This window comes from Bufo bufo, chromosome 5 (assembly GCF_905171765.1).
Source record: "Bufo bufo chromosome 5, aBufBuf1.1, whole genome shotgun sequence".
Classification (NCBI taxonomy): Eukaryota; Metazoa; Chordata; class Amphibia; order Anura; family Bufonidae; genus Bufo; species Bufo bufo.
This window is the reverse complement of record NC_053393.1, coordinates 210,172,993-210,193,909: the sequence shown is the minus strand read 5'-3', so window position 1 is coordinate 210,193,909 and position 20,917 is coordinate 210,172,993. Positions and strand designations below refer to the sequence as shown.

At 47.3% G+C, this 20,917-nt stretch overlaps 1 protein-coding gene across 3 annotated transcripts in view; it reads right to left on the bottom strand.

Annotated features, from left to right (window-relative positions):
• Positions 1-20,917, bottom strand: part of BLVRA (biliverdin reductase A) — a 47,590-nt gene that overhangs the window by 8,995 nt on the left and 17,678 nt on the right. For all 3 annotated transcript variants that reach the window (XM_040432788.1, XM_040432789.1, XM_040432787.1), the window contains exon 6: positions 13,159-13,330. In XM_040432788.1, the coding sequence (XP_040288722.1) occupies positions 13,159-13,330 (172 nt within the window). The remainder of the gene's footprint in view (positions 1-13,158; positions 13,331-20,917) is intronic.

The window sequence follows — 20,917 nt, the reverse complement described above, 5'->3', positions numbered from 1 at the left end:
AATTATTTTCTTTCCCAGGATTCCTTTTATCAACAGCACGGCGGGACCGCGATGGGATCGAACGTCGCAGCGCCATACACAAATTGCTACATGGCATATTTTGAAAGTTAATTTATTTATTCCAATCCTTTAGATTTACAGCATTGTACTTTTTGGCGTCGTTTTATCGACGATATTTTTTTTGCGTATGGCGAGGAGACGTTCGATCGCTCAGGCAATTCGCAGATTTTCTCAACTCTATTTGGACGGAGTTACAGTTTACCCTGCACCATGACAACCAAAGAATCTCCTTTTTGGACACTTGGGTTATAAAAGGGGAGGACGGTAGAGTACACACTGATCTATTTACAAAGAGCACTGATCGTAATAGCTTACTCACTTTTACTAGTAACCATCCAGCGTCCACTAAGAAGTCTCTCCCCTATTCCCAATATCAAAGGGTTAAGGGCATTGTGAGTGACGCAGAGACTCGTGCGATGAGACTTGACGAAATGACTATAAAATTCAAGGATAGAGGTTATCCCATACATCTATTGCAGGAACAGAAGAATAGGGTTGAGACTGCACAGGAAGATAAACCTAAAAAGAGAGCCACGCATCCCATTGGTTGTGAAATATCATCCCTGGACTCAGAAAATAAGAGGCGTTGTTAATAAACACTGGCATGTCATCTCCCGATCATATCCACAGATAATGGAGTTCAAACAACCACCTATGATGTGCTACAAGAGAGCTGACAATATTAAAGACAGAATAGTCAGGGCCGACATCGGTAGAAACCAGGCAGAATTGAGGCAGAGTGTTCTCTTCTAGACAGGGAACCTTCCCGTGTTTGAATTGTGTAAACTGCTCGAGTGTGATAAAGGGCACACATTATATCCATCCATACTCAGGTGAACGAATACCGGTACGGGGCATGTTCACATGCGATAGTCGGTTTGTGGTTTATATATTGAAATATCCCTTCGGCTTATTGTACGTAGGGGAGACCTCAATGAGAAGGAAAGAAAGCCTCAGTAAAAGAGTATTACACTCACCGGTAATCCGGTTTCCTGGAAGTCTCCATGACACCAAGTCCTGAGATTGACTTCCTTCTGATTGGACAGGAAAAACAGAGAGGTTAAAACCCCCACCCCCTCCTCACATCACCAGTGTATTTTAACGAAGAACCGCAGGATGAAAGGATAATAGCTTAATAGCAGAAAAAAGGGTGGGATATATGTGGTGTCATAGAGACTTCCAGGAAACCGGATTACCGGTGAGTGTAATACTCTTTTCCCCAGTCGTCTCCATGACACCAAGTCCTGAGACAATATCAAAGATACAATTAGGGGGGGGACGACTGCCGACAGGACCTTACGTCCAAATCTTAGGTCATCATTAGCAGCTACATCTAGTCTGTAGTGTTTAGTGAAAGTATGAACTCTTTTCCATGTTGCTGCCCTGCAAATCTGTTGTAAGGAGGCTGAGGCTTTTTCCGCCCAGGAGGCAGCCATGCCTCTCGTAGAATGTGCTTTTAGGGAAGCAGGGATGTATTTTCCCTGAGCTTTATATGCTTCGGAGATTGCCATCTTAATCCATCTGGTGATGGAACTTTTTGCCGCTTTCTTCCCTTTGTTAGGACCTGAAAATTGGACAAACAGATTTTTGTCTATTCTCCAAAGACTGGTAGCTTCCAGGTACTTTAAGACCGCTCTCCGGACATCTAATGTGTGGTAAGTGATTTCCTGATCGTTTTTCGGATCGTCACAGAACGAGGGGAGAACAATGTCCTGAGACCTATGGAAGGTCGAGACTACCTTGGGGAGGAAAGTCGGATCTAATTTGAAAATTAATTTGTCCTTAAATATTGCAAGGAATGGTTCTTGGATGGACAAGGCCTGCAGCTCACAGACCCTTCTGGCTGAGGTTATTGCCACCAGAAAAATCGTTTTAATGGTAAGCCATCTGATGTGAATAGAGTCCAGAGGTTCGAATGGATCGGAGGTTAGACCCCCTAGTACCGTATTAAGGTTCCATGGTGGCACCATGTTTCTAATCGTAGGTCTGATCCTATCTGCTGCCTTAAGGAATCTGGATATCCAGGGATGTTCCGTTAGCTTGGTATTATACAGTGCTCCTAAAGCCGATACCTGGACCCTAAGGGTATTGGGGGATAGACCTAAATCTAGCCCTTCTTGAAGAAAATCCAGGATTAGTGAGATGTTGGCTCTAAACTGGTTGAAGGAGGTTCCAGACCAATCAGCAAATTTCTTCCATATTTTTTGGTACTTGTCCTTGGTACTCTGTTTCCTACTAAGGAGTAAGGTGTTCACTACTTTTTTTGATAAACCAAAGTTTAATAAGTTGGATTCTTCAGAATCCAGGCTGTTAACTTTAGTATTTTCAGGTCGGGGTGAGTAATGGGCCCCTGACTTAGAAGGTCCGGCCTCTGAGGTAGAAGGAGAGGAGCTTCCACGCTGAGGGCTTTCAAGAGGGAGAACCAACTTCTCTTGGGCCAGAAGGGGGTTATCAGGATTAGTGTACAATTTTCTTTTAGGAACTTCTGTAACACTCTGGGGATAAGCGGAAATGGGGGGAAGGCGTAGACTAAGTTTGTTGTCCAACTCTGGTTGAAGGCGTCTACTGCCCGAGGATGATCCCTGGGGTTGAGGGAGAAGAACTGGTTTAGCTGATGATTTCTCCTGGATGCAAACAGGTCTATCGTCGGCCTGCCCCATTTCTTTGTGATTAAGTGGAAGGCTTCTGGAGCTAACATCCATTCCCCTGGGTCTAGTCTGTGCCGGCTTAGGTAATCGGCCTGAATGTTTAAAACTCCCTTCAGATGAACAGCTGAAAGAGATTGAATGTTGCCTTCTGCCCAGGAAAAGATTTTGTTTGCCAGGTTCTGTAGCAGGCGATGCCTTGTGCCTCCCTGGTGTTGGATAAAGGCCACGGCTGTAGCGTTGTCCGAGTAGACTAGGATGTGAAGACCCTCTGCCAGCTGACTCGTGTGTTTCAGTGCTTCCCACACTGCCCTCAGCTCCTTGAAATTTGAGGATTGCTGACTCACGTAATTCCCCCATGTTCCCTGGTAGGAGTTCCCCTGGACGACCGCTCCCCACCCGTGGAGGCTGGCATCTGTTGTGATGACTAGAGGGAGATCTTGTGCCCAGAAAATCCCGTTTTCTAGGTTCGATTTGCTGAGCCACCAAGTTAGTGATTTTTTTGGTCTCTGCATCTAAGAATATTTTCCTCTCTAGGGTTAATTGCGATCTGTTCCATTTGTCTAAGATGAACTTCTGGAGTGGTCTTAGATGGAACTGTGCCCAGGCAACTGCTGGAATGCAAGCGGACAGACTCCCTAATACCTTCATGGCCTGTATTATTGAACAGAATTTCTCCTTCTTGAACTTCCTCAAAGCTGTTTGAAGTTTTACTATCTTTTGAGGTGGCAGAAAGGATCTTTGGGAGACTGTGTCTAAAGTAATGCCCAGAAAAACCTTCCGTTTGGATGGGATTAAATCCGATTTTTCCCAATTGATGAGCCAACCTAGGCTCTGTAGATGTTCCAGGACTAACCCGAGATGGATTCCCATGGTCTCCATGTTGTCTGCCACTACCAGTAGGTCGTCCAGATAGGGGATCACACAAATTGCCTTTTCTCTCAAGGTTGTCAAGGCTTCCGCCATTATTTTGGTAAAAACCCTTGGGGCAGAAGAGATCCCGAAGGGGAGACACCTGAACTGGAAATGCTGAATGTTTCCCTCCAATTCTATCGCGAACCTTAGGAATTCCCTTGACGACCTGTGAATTGGGACATGATAATAGGCGTCGCTTAAATCTATTGTGGCCATCACTGCATCCTTTTTTAAGAGCTTCACTGCTGACTTCAGGGTCTCCATTTTGAATTTTTGATATCTTACGTATTTGTTTAGATGTTTCAGATTTATAATTACCCCGGATTTTCCCGTTTGGTTTCTTTATAATGAAGAGGCGGGAATAGAATCCCAGTCCTGTCAGATTTTTTGGGACGGGCTCTATGGCGGCCAAGGTTAATAGGTTTTTTATGTCGTTTTTTAAGGTCGTAGTTTGAGATGGGGGAAGGGTAGTGATCACATATTTCTGTGGAGGGGAAGAGAGAAGATCTATCAGGTAACCCTCTTGTAAAATCCACCGGCTGTTTGTTACGTGCTCCCAAGATCTTAGAAAGGAGCCGAGTCTTCCCCCCACTGGTATGGCGTCATTGTTTGCTGTTGGATGAGGAGGCTTCAGCCCGATTTGGGTTGAAGAGGAAACTTCTCCCCCTGCCTCCCTTCGCATAGCTCCACCTCCCAGTCTTCCCTTTATCTTTTTTATTCTCGGGCTGAAAAAAAAAAAAAAAAAAAAAAAAAAAAAAAGCGGTCACGAAAGGGCTGCCTTTTTTGTTTATATCTTTCCTCTGGAAAACCCCTTTTTTTATTTGCCGCGTTGTCTAGGATTTTACCTAAATCTTCTCCGAAAACGTACTGACCGTGGAAGGGGAGTGCGATTAATTTATTTTTAGATGTGATATCTCCTGACCACGCTTTAAGCCATAGTGCCCTTCTCGCTGTATTTGAGAGAACAGCTGTACGGGCGGATAGTTTAACTGATTCAGCTGCTGCGTCTGCTAGAAAGGAGGTTGCCATCTTTAATCGAGGCAAGCTCTCTAGAATTTGATCCCGTGGTGTCTTATTGACCAGATGTATCTCCAGCTGGTCTAGCCAAAGGTTTAGTGTTCTGGCCACACATGTAGAGGCAACGCCTGGTTTGAGAAGGGCCGCCGTAGTCTCCCAGGTCTTTCGCAAGAGACTCTCCGCTTTCCTGTCTAGAGGATCTTTCAACTGTGCCGAGTCTTCAAACGGTAGGGCCGTATGTTTTGCTACCTTGGCCACTGGCGCGTCTACTTTTGGAATGGTCTCCCAATCCGTACAGTCCTCTTGGCTAAAGGGGTAGCGCCTCTTAATTCCCCTTGGGATAAAGGATCCTTTATCCGGTTTTTCCCATTCTGACCGAATTAATTTTTGGACACTATCAGGGACTGGAAAAACAGCCTTCTTCCTTTCACCTAGACCCCCAAAAATTTCTTGCTGTGTAGACTTAGGAGCTTTAGGCATCTCCATCTGAATGGTGGCCCTTATGGCCCTGATAAGTTCATCAATATCTTCAGGATTGAACAGGAAGCGCTTATATTCACCCTCTTCATCTGAAGATACCGGGTGTTTTTGGACAGATTCGGAGTCTGAGACCGCCAGCCCCTCAGAGTCGGAATCCAGGAAAAGTGATTTAACACTACGGGAGTCCTGAGTGGGGGGAACTTTGGGGGGAGTAGGTTCTCTGGTAGTTAAGGCTAGCTGAACCTCTTCTTTTACCACTTTTCTAATGTCTTCAATTAAACTAGAAGACTCGGCCTTGATGACATTGGCGGTACATTCTTTACACAGGGTCTTGGATCCAGTGTTAGACAATCTTTTGCAGCAAATACCACATTTTCTAGTTTTTTTAGCTGCAGAAGCCGAATCCTTTTCTCCCTGAAATGGTAAGGGAGGAAAGGATGAGCAGACTGAACCCACCATACAAAGCATGTACCTGAGAACAGGTTACTCACTGTCCCAGGGTTTGATGCAGGCTCGGTTCCGGAGCCCGGCGTGAGGGGGGTGCTCATCCTGACTCCCGACCGCTTCAGAGATGCTTCACCAAATGTGAGAGCCGCGCTATGCAGGGCGCCGTTACACAGGTCCTGAGCGTTTTTATAGCGTCTCCATGTGCTTCTCAGGCTGCAGGACCTGTGGCGCATGTTGATGACGTCAGCGCGCTTAGCTCCGCCCCCGGCGTCTGACGTCATTCGCCTGCCGGCCGGAAGGGACACATCACAGTGCCGATCCGCCGTGTTCCTCCTTCCCTCTGCATCAAGCCCTCCGGGACCGCCGCAGAGGGAATCTTCGCAGGGGCACTACCTATGCGCCGGAGCCCAGGCCTAACCGAACGGAGGAGGGAGAGCTGCACTGCAGATCCGACCTCGGCCTGCAGATGAAAAAATAACTCCAGGTGAGCCCAAACGAGCTCCGTGCACCTCTCCTGCTTCCTATCCTGATGGGACAGGAAAAACACTGGTGATGTGAGGAGGGGGTGGGGGTTTTAACCTCTCTGTGTTTTTCCTGTCCAATCAGAAGGAAGTCAATCTCAGGACTTGGTGTCATGGAGACGACTGGGGAAACACAAGTCTACTATAAGAAAGGGAAATTTATTAGCCCCTATACCATTTTCACCAGCAGAAACAATTACGTTTCCAGATTACTGAAGGTGTCTCACTACCTCGCCGGGAAATAAAATGTTATTGAAAAGGGAGGCTTATTGGATCCAAACGATGGAACCAAGAGGCCTCAACCGTGATTACAATGTATGTGGTTTCCTATGAATCAAGTTCCGAACATTGCTCTATATGCTTCTCTTTTAGCGGAGTTGAAACACAATATTACAATGAATACATGGACTTTATCCAGCCGATTTATATTGTCTACCTATTAGTTCTACGCGCATCTCTTTATGCATGTATCTATGCAATTGTTTTCTATTGTTTCACTTGGGGGACGGGGTTTCTTCAAGGACATCAGTTCCTTTGTATTTTGGCGGTCTATTTAAAGGAATGTCTTGTTAATATGCATGTACAGTCTGATGATGGCACACTCAGTGCCGAAACGCGTCACTTATGATATGTGACCAATAAATTCAGCATTCAAAAAAGCTACTACGGGTGAGTGCCAGTCCTTTCTATATTGCTAGCAACGGAAATGGCGGCAATGGAAGGCTTAGGCTACTTTCACACTTGCGTTCGGAGCGGATCCGTCTGGTGTCTGTACAGACGGATCCGCTCCTATAATGCAAACGCTTGCATCCGTTCAGAACGGATCCGTCTGCATAACTTCGTGAAAACTCAGACCCGACAGTATATTCTAACACAGAGGCGTTCCCATGGTGATGGGACGCTTCAAGTTAGAATATACTAAAAGAACTGTGTACATGACTGCCCCCTGCTGCCTGGCAGGTTCTGCCAGGCAGCAGGGGGCAGACCCCCCCTCCCTCCCCTGTATTTAACTCATTGGTGGTCAGTGCAGCCCCCCCTCCCTCCCCTGTATTTAACTCATTGGTGGTCAGTGCAGCCCCCCCTCCCTCCCCTGTATTTAACTCATTGGTGGCCAGTGCGGCCGGCAACCAGGACGCTACTGCATTCCTGGCTGCCATGGTTACTTAGCAATTTTAGAAGCATTATACTTACCTGCGCTGCGATGTCTGTGACCGGCCGGGCGCTCCTCCTACTGGTAAGTGAAAGGTCTGTGCTATAAGCAATGCGCCGCAGTATAATGCTTCTAAAATTGCTAAGTAACCATGGCAGCCAGGAATGCAGTAGCGTCCTGGTTGCCATGGTTACCGATCGGAGTCCCAGCGATTAAACTGGGACTCCGATCGGAACTCTCCGCTGCCACCAATGATGGGGGTCGGTCATTTTAATTAGGAAGGGGGGGAGGGGGGGCCGGCCGCACTGGCCACCAATGAGTTAAATACAGGGGAGGGAGGGGGGCCGCACTGGCCACCAATGAGTTAAATACAGGGGAGGGAGGGGGGGGTCTGCCCCCTGCTCCCTGGCAGCACCTGCCAGGCAGCAGAGGGCAGTCATGTACACAGTTCTTTTAGTATATTCTAACGAAGCGTCCCCATCACCATGGGAACGCCCCTGTGTTAGAATATACTGTCGGATCTGAGTTTCACGATCTAACTCAAATCCGATGGTATATTCTAACAGAGGCGTTCCCATGGTGATGGGGACGCTTCAAGTTAAAATATACCATCGGATTGGAGAAAACTCTGATCTGATGGTATATTAATAGGGACTCCTGACTTTACATTGAAAGTCAATGGGGGACGGATCAGTTTGCAATTGCACCATATTGTGTCAACGTCAAACGGATCCATCATCATTGAGTTGCATTGTAAGTCTGGACTGATCCGTTTGGCTCCGCACGGCCAGGCGGACACGAAAACGCTGCAAGCTGCGTTCGGGTGTCCGCCTGCTGAGCGGAACGGAGGCCAAACGGTGCCAGACTGATGCATTCTGAGCGGATCCGCATCCACTCAGAATGCATTGGGGCAGTACGGATCTGTTCGGGGCCGCTTGTGAGAGCCTTCAAACGGAACTCACAAGCGGAGCCCCGAACGCAAGTGTGAAAGTAGCCTTAAATACTGCCTTAAATGGCAGGCTTTACAGTTTAAAATTACTAAACGGCTTTTCTCTGCTGAAGAGGCATATGCCATGCTTTTTGAGGACACCGACTCCAACAGTGGAGATGAAGTGACATTTTTAGTTTCATCTAATGATGAACCCCCTTGTAGGCGTCCTAGGGGTAGTGCGCAGTCGCAGCCCCGTACAAGTGACTCTTCATGGATCCCCACAGATAACTATGTTCCCCAGGTGCCTGAATTTACAGCCACTCCAGGCATCAATGTAGATACCACAGGTTTCAGTGAAATTAATTTTTTCAAATTATTCTTTACTGATGACCTAATTAAACTTGATGGTGGAACAAACAAATATATATGCAGAGCAATTTATTGCCTCCTCCAGCCTGACCCCTGTGATAGATCTGGTGCAGGTCTGGGCCGCTAGTCTAAATTTACACCATCTACAGGATTAGTAAATCTGGGCCAGTGTGTAAAAAAAATCTTATTCTTAAATCTCTGCATAACCTGTCAGTACAGGAGACCCTGAGCTAAAGTGCTGTGCCAGGCTTTATGGAGTGGGCACAGGCAGGGGCAGCGTGGGATGTAGCTTAAAAAACCCCATGCTCCTAAGCATCCCAGCTATATTATATGTATTTTAAATTTGGCATCTAAAAATTTCATTTGGCTCCTAAATTATTCAGGTTAGGAGCAATTGTCTCCTTGATATTTTTTTTACTCTGGAGCACTGAGGAGGCTTACGCCGCCAGGGGTAACCCTCCTAATACTTGAAAAAGCCGGAGCCCCCGGTTCTTTCAAAATAGCAATTCCAATTCCACCTGTCCCTTAGGACAGGAAACAGCTGGGGATAGAGGGGGTGGACACTCTTTTAAAGAGATTCTGGTTCCCGTTTCCTGTCCTGATGAGGCGATCTCTCCAGGGGTGCTCTCATACGCGAAGGGGAAAATAGTATTATTTCTAAGAGGTTGTTTACCCCCTGGGGTCTTTCTGGCAGACTCCCAGTGTGGCAGGACCAGAGGAGTGAATCCTTCTTATCTGATCCCCGTGGCTAGGTTCTGGCCCCATCACTCACTTGTCGCCTCTGCAGATTGCCAGTCTCCCTGCGTCAACATCCAGTTTGACACTGGCCGCTGTGGTAATGCGTGCCCCATGCATCGCTGAACCCAGTGACAAGACACATGGGGTACACGTCATCACTGCGTCCAGTCGTCAATTGCAGAGGCCACATGATCCACATTAGACTGAATATTGATGCAGGGAGACTGGTGGTCTGCAGAGGCGGTGCGGGATAAAAAAATAGCCGGAACCCAGTGGTGGGGGATCAGGTACAGTGCATTCAGAAAGTCTTCCGACCCTTTCACTTTTTTTCACATTTTGTTATGTTGCCACCTTGTGCTAAAATAAATCTGTACTCAATACACCATAATGACAATGTGAAACCAGAATTTTAGAAATGTTTGCAAATTTCCCTGGACACAAGTATTCAGTCCCTTGTCTATATAATCCAAAAACACACTTGGAAGTCCAGCTCTAATCAAAAGCAGGGGAACTTTATTTCAGCGGTTTAAAAACTTTCTGTTACAGGAAATGAAGTATTGTTACGCGTTTCAGACCACCCCTATTCTAAAAGAGGTGGTGTGAAACGCGTAACAATACTTCATTTCCTGTAACAGAAAGTTTTTAAACCGCTGAAATAAAGTTCCCCTGCTTTTGATTAGAGCTGGACTTCCAAGTGTGTTTTTGGACTATTGTTTGAACAGTCAACCCCAGGGGCTGCTGTCCGTGCTCTGCACAGCAGGAAACAGGTGAGAGCTGCTTTTTCCAATACTTCACCACTTGTCTATATGATGGTCTCACAGCTGACAATGCATATCAGAGCAAAAACCAAGCCCTAAGGAAGAAAGAACTGCCTGTAGAGCCCAGAGACAAGATTGTGTGGAGGAATAGATCTGCAGAAGGCTACAAAAAACTTCTGCTGCTCTGAAATTTTGGCCTGCAAAACTCTTAAATAGAAAAAGTTCGGAATAACCTCTTCCTAGAGCTGGCCACCCCTCCAAACTAAGTAATTAGGGCAAAAGGGGCTTGGTAAGAGGTGAGCTCAAACATCCTATGTGCAGATGTGAGAATCTTCCAGAAGGTCAAGCATCACTGCAGGCAGCACTCCATTAACCTGGGCTTTATAGCATAGTGGCCAGAAAAAAAGCCTCTCCTGCATAAAAGCAATTAAAAGACTCTGAGAAACAATATTCTCTGGTCTGATGAAACCAACATTTTTGCTTTTTGGCTTCAATTCTATAGGTCCCTTTACAAGGGACAATATTACAGCAGATTGTTCGGAAGGAAGTGTTCCTTCCCGACAATCCGCTGATCGCTATCGGAGGAGACATCTGCATTTACATACAGTGATCTCCTCCAGAGTATGGGGAGGAGCTGCTGGTAAATCATCACTTTCGCATGCGCACAAACGATCGGATTACCCGATAAACGAGCGTTTCAATTGTTCATCAGCGGTAGATTTACAACACCGATCATTGCTAACGAGCGTTACTCGTTAGTGATAATCTGTGCGATTATCAGCCCATGTAGAGGACCCTTATGTTTGGAGGAAACCAGCCTGCTCATCATCTGCCCAATGCCATCCCTTCAAGTATGGTGGTGGCAGCATCATGCTGGGGGGTGTTTTTTCAGTGGCTTGGACAGGGAGACTGGTCAGAGTTGAGGAAAAGCTGAATGGATCAAAGTTGTACAGAGATATTCTTAAAGAAAACCTGATACAGAGTGCTCTGAACCTCAGACTGGTCCAAAGGATCACCTCCCAACAAGACAGTGACCCCAAGCACAAGCTAAGGAGCGGCTTATAGAAAATTATCTGAATGTCCTTAAGTGGCCCAGACAGAGCCCCGACTTGAACCTAATCGAAAATGGCTGTCCATCGATGGTCCCCATCCAAACTGACAGAATTTGAGAGGATCTGCAGAGAACAATGGCAGAAAATCTCCAAATCCCGATGTGCAAACCTTGTGGTATCAGACCAAAAAAGACTGGAGACTGTAATTGTTGCCAAAAGTACTGAGTAAATGGTCTGAATACTTATGTCAATGCAAGATTTTAGTTTTTCCTTTTAAATTAGCAGAATTTTTTTCACTTTATTATAAGGTATTGAGTGCAGATTGACAGAGAAAATGTTAACTTTTTTTATTTTAGCACAAGGCGGCAACATAACAAAATGTGAAAAAATTGATTTTATACACTTTTAGCACACCGCTTGATAAGGTGTGGCTTAGCAGGAAAGGATATAGCTTAAGATTAATTTTGATGTCAAGTGAACCAACCAATAGGTGGTGTACAGATAAAGCAACCCTCTGGTTCAAGAAAAAAATAAAATACATTAAATGCGGAATGAACAGAACACTTAGGCTACTTTCACTTTTGGTTTCCATTTGTGAGATCCGTTCAGCGCTCTCACAAGTGGTCCAAAACGGATCAGTTTTGCCCTTAATGCATTCTGAATGGAAAAGGATCCGCCCAGAATGCCTCAGTTTTCCTCCGTTCCGTCTCCATTCCGCTTTAGGGGCGGACACCAAAACGCTGCCAAAACTGAGCCAAACGGATCCGTTCCGACACACAATGTAAGTCAATGGGGACAGATCCGTTTTCTATGACACAATCTGGCACAAAAGAAAACGGATCAGTCCTCCATTGACTTTCAATGGTGTTCAAGACGGATCCGTCTTGGCTATGTTAAAGATAATACATACGGATCCGTTCTGAACGGATGGAGGCAGACGGTTGTATTATCTGAACGGATCTGTCTGTGCAAATCCATGACTGATCCGCACCAAACGAGAGTGTGAAAGTAGCCTTACATGGTGCCCCTCTTTTCAACTTTTTAGCTGCAGATCCACCGATTTCCGATCTCTTGTTCTGTCATCCAACATGGCCACACCACTTCTCAGACTATCTTGTGCACACTGTCCAGCCTTTCTCTTGGATTGGCCAATCAGAGGTCAGCAGGAGGCGTTTTTTTGACTACCAGATCCACAGTATGCATCAGTGGTTTGGCCATCCTGGACGGCAGAAGAGAAATTGCCGGAACTGCAGCTGGGAAGATGAAAGAGGTCACCATGTAAGTGTTCTGCTAATTCCCCAGATAATGTACATTTTTCTTCTTGAACCAGAGGGGGAGCTGTGAAAGGTGGAATCTGATTGGTTGCTATGGGCAACTAAGCCAGTTCTACTGTACACCAGTTTGATGAATCTCCCCAGAGTATCTAAATTTATCATCCAGCATCTGCCATCTCGTGCATCTTTAGACTGTCTGATTAGATAGGATTAGTGAATCTGCTCCAGTGTACTCTAGAAACTGACGATTCTAGCTGCATTGTGCAAATAGGATTGCCAAACACATCAGCAATCGACTGTACTAGCGGGAATTCATTCCTGTAACATATGTGTATTCACATGACCGCATCTGTTCTGCAATTTTGCAGAATGGGTGCAGACCTATTCATTTCAATGGGGCTTCAAAAGATGCAGACAGCACACCGTGTGCTGTCCACATCTGCAGTTCCGTTCCGCGGCCCCCCAAAAATATAGAGCATGTCCTATTCTTGTCTGCAATTGCGGACAAGAATAGGCATTTTTTATAGAGTGCCGGGGATTTTGCGGAACGCCCAGGTCCGGTATCCGTGTTTTGTGGATCTGCAATTTGCGGACTGTAAAACATAGCATGGTCGTGTGAATGCACTCTAAAGAGGATTTCGGTAAAAAGGAAAAAAAAAACAAAAAAAAACAAAAAAAAAAAAACACAACAACATCAACAACAGGTACTGAGCTCAATAAAGAAATATTTAGAGACTTTTAAAGAGCGGCACCCATCCCATCATGGTCGTCAGTGACGCCTTGTAATAACCGCACACTGACCTGTTCTCCGCAGTAGTGAAATGTGCAGTCAGCTTGCTGGACTTCTCCTTTTCATTCTCTTCTTTCCTGGCCGAGGTAACAGTCAGATTTCCAAACAGATCTACCAGCCACGTTAACCGGGCAATACCACTAAAGGACGGGAACCCAGATTTCTGCTCATCTACGGGTCCACCTAAGCAGAGTGAAAGCAATTATAGCAATCAGTCTTACTGTTAAATCCCTTTACTTATGTACCAGAAAGTACTGATAGTAATTCCATCTAAGTAGTAAGACCCAGGACCTATCACGACTTTCCTACATCTAGGCAACGTGCAATTTTATACAGATGTGTCCTTCATCTCTTGACTGGACTTCTCGTGATATGGGTGGTGAGAAGATCAGCTTTTTAAAGCACAATATCGGAATGTTGTATCACAAGATCTTTATCCTATACGTGTCTATGCGTCACCACCTTGTGGCAGTGATCAGAATTACATCCTGGGAAGGGTTTTGCTGACATGTAGCCATACTGTATTTGCTTCATAAGAGCTCCGATTTCTCAACTCCTTCAGGATCAGGCCAATTTTCAATTCGGTTTTTCCCTCACTGCGTTCCAAGACCTATAACTTTTTATTTTTCTGTTCATACAGCTGTATGAGGGCTTGTTTTTTGCAAGGCAAGCTGTATTTTTTGCACCATGTAATTTACCAGATCTTGTATTAGAAAAACAGGAAAATAAATTCTTTGTTGCGTGAAACCGACAAATAAAGGCACTTCGGCCATTGTGTGCTACTGGATTTTTACAGGCTTCCTGTTAGGACCTGCTGCATGTATGGCTTAAAGGGGGTTGTGCCACCATTAAAGGGGTTGTCTCATCATAGGGGCTGAACCTGTACATAACCTTCTGTATTCACGTAGTAGGTATGAGAGGAGCATTAGAGCTTTTCTTGCTCCCCTTTGCCAGGCTGAATCACACAGTGTAAGCCCCCGTTTGTTATGAACCGGCGACATATCAGGTGTAAGCCCCCGTTTGTTATGAACCGGCGACATATCAGGCTTCTCCTCACTAAGCTAGGCAGAGGCTTCCACCTAGCAATGAGCCCGGCGATGTCGCCGGCACAGATGGGTGGTGTATAGCGCTACCATAGGCTCTTTTGGAGGCAGGTACTATGGTACTTCGCCCTTTAAAGAGGACCTGTCACCTCTCTTGCCCAGCATTGACGTCATGACGCGTGTCTCACTGCTGCAGCGGGCCTGAGGAGAGAAGGAGCACAGTGAGACACACGTCATGACGTAAATGCTGGGCCGGGCACCTGGAGGAGAGGAGGAGCTGTGCAGTCATGTAGCTAGAACTGACTGGGCTCACAGAAAATTTTAGTACACCCCCCGCTACCCTAGTGGGTTCACATCACGTTTTTCCTATCGGTTTGATGTATACAAATGTACAGCACTCCACGTTTTTGTATCCTGCAGAGTCCAGTAAAAAAAAAAAAAAATAATGCACAAGTATATATTTTTTTTTTGAATGGAACTGTATGGTGAACGGACGCCACTGTACGGCATCAGTCTGAGGCATCTGTTAACGCATACATTTTTGGTATGCATTAAATGGATGGCAAAAATAGGATGTGAAACCAGCCCTAGTGTCAGAATACGCACCAGTACACAGCGGAGCAGCGTGGCGGAGAGGGGCCGCCATGTACTGACAGAGCGCTACGTGGTCCTGGGGGTCAGGGATGAGGACTGTGTTTCCCAAGGTTCATTTATCTACTGCGAAATACAGGGCACAGTATAATACGCTAGCATCTATATAATATAAAGATATTAGCCCTACCCCCGAATGTTAATACAATTAGGTGGTCATTTATTATATAGAAATACTTCTATGTTAGGCGTATTTATGACACAGATGTGGCGCAAAGGTCCTTAGCACTGCAATCTGCATCTTTTTCCAGCTCATGCCAGGTCTAAAAAAGGTGGCGTGGGCAGGGAAAGGGATACAGTTATGGCCATCCAGTTATTGGATACCACCGCCATACATTGACCGGATAACACCTCTGTACAGTGACAGGATAACACCGATATACCAAGACTGGATAAAAGGGTATAACAGGGCACAGTACAGGGAATGACTAGGGGCACTGCACAGGGTGTGGTAAGAGGGCACAATGCAGAGTATAAGGGGGCACAGTCACATGACCCTGTGGTCCTTCTGGTAAATGCGGTTCAGACACCACCATAATGAGGAGGCAGAGGAGTGAGACAGGGGCCTGGGGCCCTGGATGGACAGGAGGGGTGAACACAGCAAGTAGGTGGAAGGGGCTCTGAGTGGGATTCATACAAGAAGTAGTGGCAGGAGGTCTGTGCAGGGCAGCAACAGGAGATAGGAGGGTGGAACAGGAGCTCTGGATATATGAGGGAGGAAATGAGACAGAAGGGGATGAGGATGAGATAGGAAAGGATATGGGGGGGGCAGGTGTCATGGAGGAAAACTGCTTAATAAAGCAGTAAAACAACTAAATAGCATGAAGCAGCATCCAGCAGCAGCTCAAAGAGACGCGCGCCCCCCCACCTGTCCCACAGAGAAGAGACAGTCACAGTGCACACTCACTCTGCGTTTCTGAAGCTGGTAAGGTAACCTGCTGCTCTGCTGAACGGAGTCAAGAGGGGCATGTCTGAAGCTGTGCAGCAGCCGGCCTCATGTGACTCAGAGGGCCCACCAGAGGGGTACTGGGTAAGTGAAATTACAGCAATGAGTGCTTCTATCTGTATTGATGGAAGTGCTCATAGCAGCTCAGTGGGCCCCCTCAGGAGCAGTGGGCCCCAGCATTTGCAGGGTGCTGACACCAGCCCTGGTGGCAGCAATATATATTTTTAGTGCAACCTGCACTAAATTGCTAAAACTTGTTAGAGACCCAAAAGTCCTTTTAAGGACTATACGGTAGTTGTATCTGGCAGCAATATATATTTGCAGCACAACCTGCGCTAAATAGCTTGCAATTGTTTGGACGCTGCAGACAGCGACATTATCTGCGCTACATCTCCTGTGTAACGTGTGCGCAGCCTAAAAATATCTGACATCCAGTGTATATTTTCCGTAGACGGTGTCCGCTGCGGACAGTTACATTACCTGCGCTACATGTCCTGTATAACGTTTGTGCATCCTAAATATCAGTGACATTAATTCAGGGTAAATTTTTATTAGCCGCTGGTGACAGCGACATTACCTGCGCTACATCTCCTGTGTAACGTGTGTGCAGCCTAAAAATATCTGACAGTGTACTTTATTTGCACATACACTTACAAAACCTGCACTACTGTACATGTGACATACTTGCAAGCATATACTGTATACCATTTAATATGCGCAAGGCGAGCAGCAAGGGACGGGGAAGTGGCCGTGCTGCTGATAGTGCACGCAGAGGCCGTGGCCCTGGGCACGGTGAAACTGTATCTGCTGCCAGAGCACAAGAAACACACTCATCCACGATACCTAGCTTCATGTCCCAGTTTTCAGGGGGGCACAGGACACCACTCTCGAAGTCAGACCAGTGCGACCAGGTGGATTGCAGCAGATAATGCTTCCAGTCAGTTAAGCACCACAAAGTCCAGTCTCAGTAGCCAAGAGTCTGGTCAACAGAATCCTCACCCTGATACTCCTTCCACCCACCATGGAGAGTCTTTGCAATCAAGTGATCCCACACTCGGATACTCTGAGGAGCCGTTTTCATCGCCATTCCTTAATTTGGATCTCTCGCCAAGCCCGCTTGAAGAGGGACATGAGGAGATCTTGTGCCCTGATTCCCAAATTCTGGAGCATCCACAGTCAGAAGAAGATGACAGTGGGGAACGACAATTAGTGTTTCACAAGGTGGACGATGATATACAGTTGCCAATAAGTCAACCGCAATTAGTGTCTCAAGAGGTTCATGATTAGGATGAGACACAGTTGTCAATAACTGAGGATGTTGTTAGGTCAACAAGTCAGGAGGATGACCAGAGTGAGGAAGTGGAAGAGGAGATGCTGGACGATGAAGTTATTGACCCAACCTGGGAAGGTGGCAAGCCGAGCGAGGACAGCAACACAGAGGGGGAGGGATCCGCGGCACGGCAACAGGCTAGAAGAGGCAGTGGGGTGGCAAAAGGGAGAAGGCGGGCCACACCAAACAGGCCCGCAATTGTTCCCCGGACCACACCCTTGCGGCAATCTCCCTTGCCAAGGGGTAGGTGTTCCGCCGTCTGGAGCTTTTTGAGGAAAGTGCGGACGATAAAAGAATTGTCATTTGCAACCTGTGCCGTACCAAAATGAGCTGGGGCGTGAACACTAGCAACCTCACCACCACCACCAGCATCATCCGCCACATGGCTTTAAAGCAGCCTAATAGGTGGGCTGAACGCCTGGGTCCACAACCAGTGCCTGCGGGTCACAGCACTGCCTCCTCTGCCCAGTTACGTGCTGGCCAATCCCCTGTCCAAGACGCAGGCCCATATGCCCCCCGCTATGCACCTGGACCTTCGCAAGCACCATCAGCTAGCACATCCACTTCTGTGTCCCAGCACAGCGTACAGATGTCCATACCCCAGGCCATTGTTTGAATGAAAGCGCAAATACCCAGCCACCCACCCACAGACCATAGCACTAAATGCGCACCTTTCCAAATTGCTGGCCCTGGAAATGTTGCCATTTAGGCTTGTGGACACTGAGGCTTTCCGCCAATATTTTTCACGGTGTGCAGTCCCAGCCTTACACCAACATGTGTCCTGTAACATCGCCCATGCCCTGACCAACGCAGTTAATGGGAAGGTCCACCTAACGACTGACACATGGACAAGTGCTTTTGGCCAGGGACGCTACATTTCCCTGACGGCACACTGGGTGAGCGTTGTGGAGGCCGGGAGCGAGTCGTACCCTGGGATGGCACAGGTGCTACAGACGCCAAGGATTGCGGGCCCTACTTCCATCAGGATTTCCGCCGCCACCTACGTTAGTGGCTGAAACCCCCCCTTCTCCTCCTCCGCTTCCACTTCCACCTCTGAATTATCATCTTGCAGCACCAGTCAGACATCAGTCAGTAGCTGGAAGCAGTGTAGCACTGCAGTGGGGAAGTGGCAACAGGCCGTGCTTAAACTGATCTGTTTAGGTGACAATCAGCACACCGCCGCAGAGCTGTGGCAGGGGATAAGGGACCAGACTGAGTTGTGGCTCTCGCCACTCAACCTACAACCAGGCATGGTTGTGTCTGATAATGGCCATAACTTGGTGGCAGCTTTGGAGCTCGGCAAGCTCATACACATACCATGCCTAGCCCACGTGTTCAACCTAGTGATTCAGCGGTTTCTCAAAACCTACCACAATTTGCCTGAGCTACTGGTGAAGGTGCGCCGCGTGTGTGCCCATTTCCGAAAGTCATCTACAGCTTCCGCCGGTCTGGCAACGCTGCAGCAGCGCTTGCAATTGCCAGCTCACCGACTGTTGTGCGACGTGAGCAGGCGCTGGAACTCCACATTCCACATGTTGGCCAGTCTTTGTGAGCAGCAGAGGGCAGTAGTGGAATACCAGCTGCAACATGGTCGTCGCCTTTCCAGTCAGCTTCCGCTCTTCACAAGCGACAAGTGGGCATGGATGTCTGACCTCTAAGGTTTTAAGAAACTTTGAGGAATCAACACAGAAGGTGAGCGGCGATAACGCCATTATCAGCGTAACCATCCCACTTCTGTGTCTACTCAAACTCTCGCTGCTCACAATTAAGGCGGACGCTTTGCATGTGGAAGAGGCGGAAATGGGGGAAGACAGTACACAGGGCGATAGCCAGACCACCCTCAGTTCGTCTTCTCAGCGCGAATTGGACGAGGAGGAGCAGGAGACGGTTGCCTCCGCTACAGAGTGTAGCACCCATGGAAGTTTTATTCCATCTGTTATCTGTTCAGCGTGGATGGGTAGAAGACGAGGAAGAGGATGAGGAGATTCAGAGTCATCCTCCTGATGAGGACATCAAAGTCTTGTCTGTTGGGACTCTGGCACACACGGCTGACTTTATGTTGGGCTGCCTTTCCCATGACCCTCGCTTTGTATGCATTTTGGCCAACACCGATCACTCTTCTCGAACCCCACTACAAAGAGAACTTCTTCTCGTGTCTCATTCCTGTGGTGGAGAGGACGAGCAAAATGGTGCAATACCAGAAGGTCCTTGTGGAAAAATTGCTCCAAAAATCTCCAGCTGACAACGCTGGCTGCAGAGTACGTAGTTCATTGGCCAATCGAGGAGGGGAGACGAGGGGAACACACAGCAGTTCCAACAGAGGCAAGGAAACACTCTCCAAGGCCTGGGACAGTTTTACGACACCCCGCCAGCACCCTCACCCTGATGCGCGGCCTAGTGTCACAAGGAGGGAAAAATTTTGGAAGATGGTGGAGTACGTAGCAGACCGTGGCAGCGTCCTCAGTGATCCCTCTTTGCCTTACAATTTTTGGGTGTCCAAGCTGGACACGTGGCACGAACTGGCGCTCTATGCCTTGGAGGTGCTGGCCTGCCCTGCCGCCAGCATTTTGTCAAAGCATGTATTTAATGCTGCTGGGGGCATAATAACTGATAAGCGCATCCGCCCGTCAACTGAAAATGCTGACCGGTTGACTCTTATAAAAATGAACAAGGCCTGGATTGCCCCTGACTTCTCTACTCCACCAGAGGAAAGCGGCTGAACATAAAGGCACTCTAAATTTGGCTTTTATGGTGTATTGAATACACTGTATTCCCATGCACCCCTTCCACCACTAAAAAGGGTATATGGTTCAATCTTCCATTTCTCATCCTCCTCCATCTAATCAACATTCTTATTAGGCTGCCCTTCGCTCCTAATGTTTTAGAGGGTCAGCTCCGCAGCGGGCCCTCACCCATAATGTTTTTGAGGGTCACCAGCAGGCCCTCAGCCATAATGTTTTAGAGCAGTGTTTCCCAACCAGTGTGCCTCCAGCTGTTGCAAAACTACAACTCCCAGCATCCCCGGACAGCCTTTGGCTATGCGGGAATGCTGGGAGGTGTAGTTTTGCAACAACTGGAGGCACACTGGTTGGGAAACACTGTTTTAGAGGGTCAGCTCTGCAGCAGACCCTCACCCCTAATGTTTTAGAGGGTCACCAGCAGGCCATCAATCATAATTTTTCAAGGATGTGTATGATGCCCTCCTTTATGTGTAACAAAGGGTGTATTGGAGTGTCGGTTCCTTGTAATTTTTGGCAGCCCTTTCACTTAGTGCATAGGCTTTATGAGTGTAGGAGTCCAACTACCTGAACAATTGTACCACAATGTGAATGAGGCCCTCCTTTATGTGATATACAGGTTGTATCGGAGTGCCTCTTCCTTGTAATTTTTGGCAGCACTTGCACTTTATATACAAGTAAATATACAGGAAAGAATGTTTCCTAACAATTTTTCCTCTAAAATCGATTTTATCTTCGGTTTTGTGCGTATTATTGTCAGTCTGTAAAAGTGGCGTACCACTCGGACAACATCGTTCCCAGCAGCGACCTGGGAGTCCAAGATGCATCCAGACATCCTCCCCATGCTGTTCCAGAACCATTTCAGTGGCGTTTCCTTCAATTTCTGACCTTTTCCTAAGAACCAGACACCCTCCCCTCTTCAGAGCAGGAGGTGCCTGGTTTAATGCTCGGGTTCTCCCATTCACTTCCATTATGCTCGGTAGAGCACCCGAGCATCCCGGTGCTCGACTAACACTAGTACCTATGAAACTGGATGACCTGTTGCATGTGCACTTGGCAACT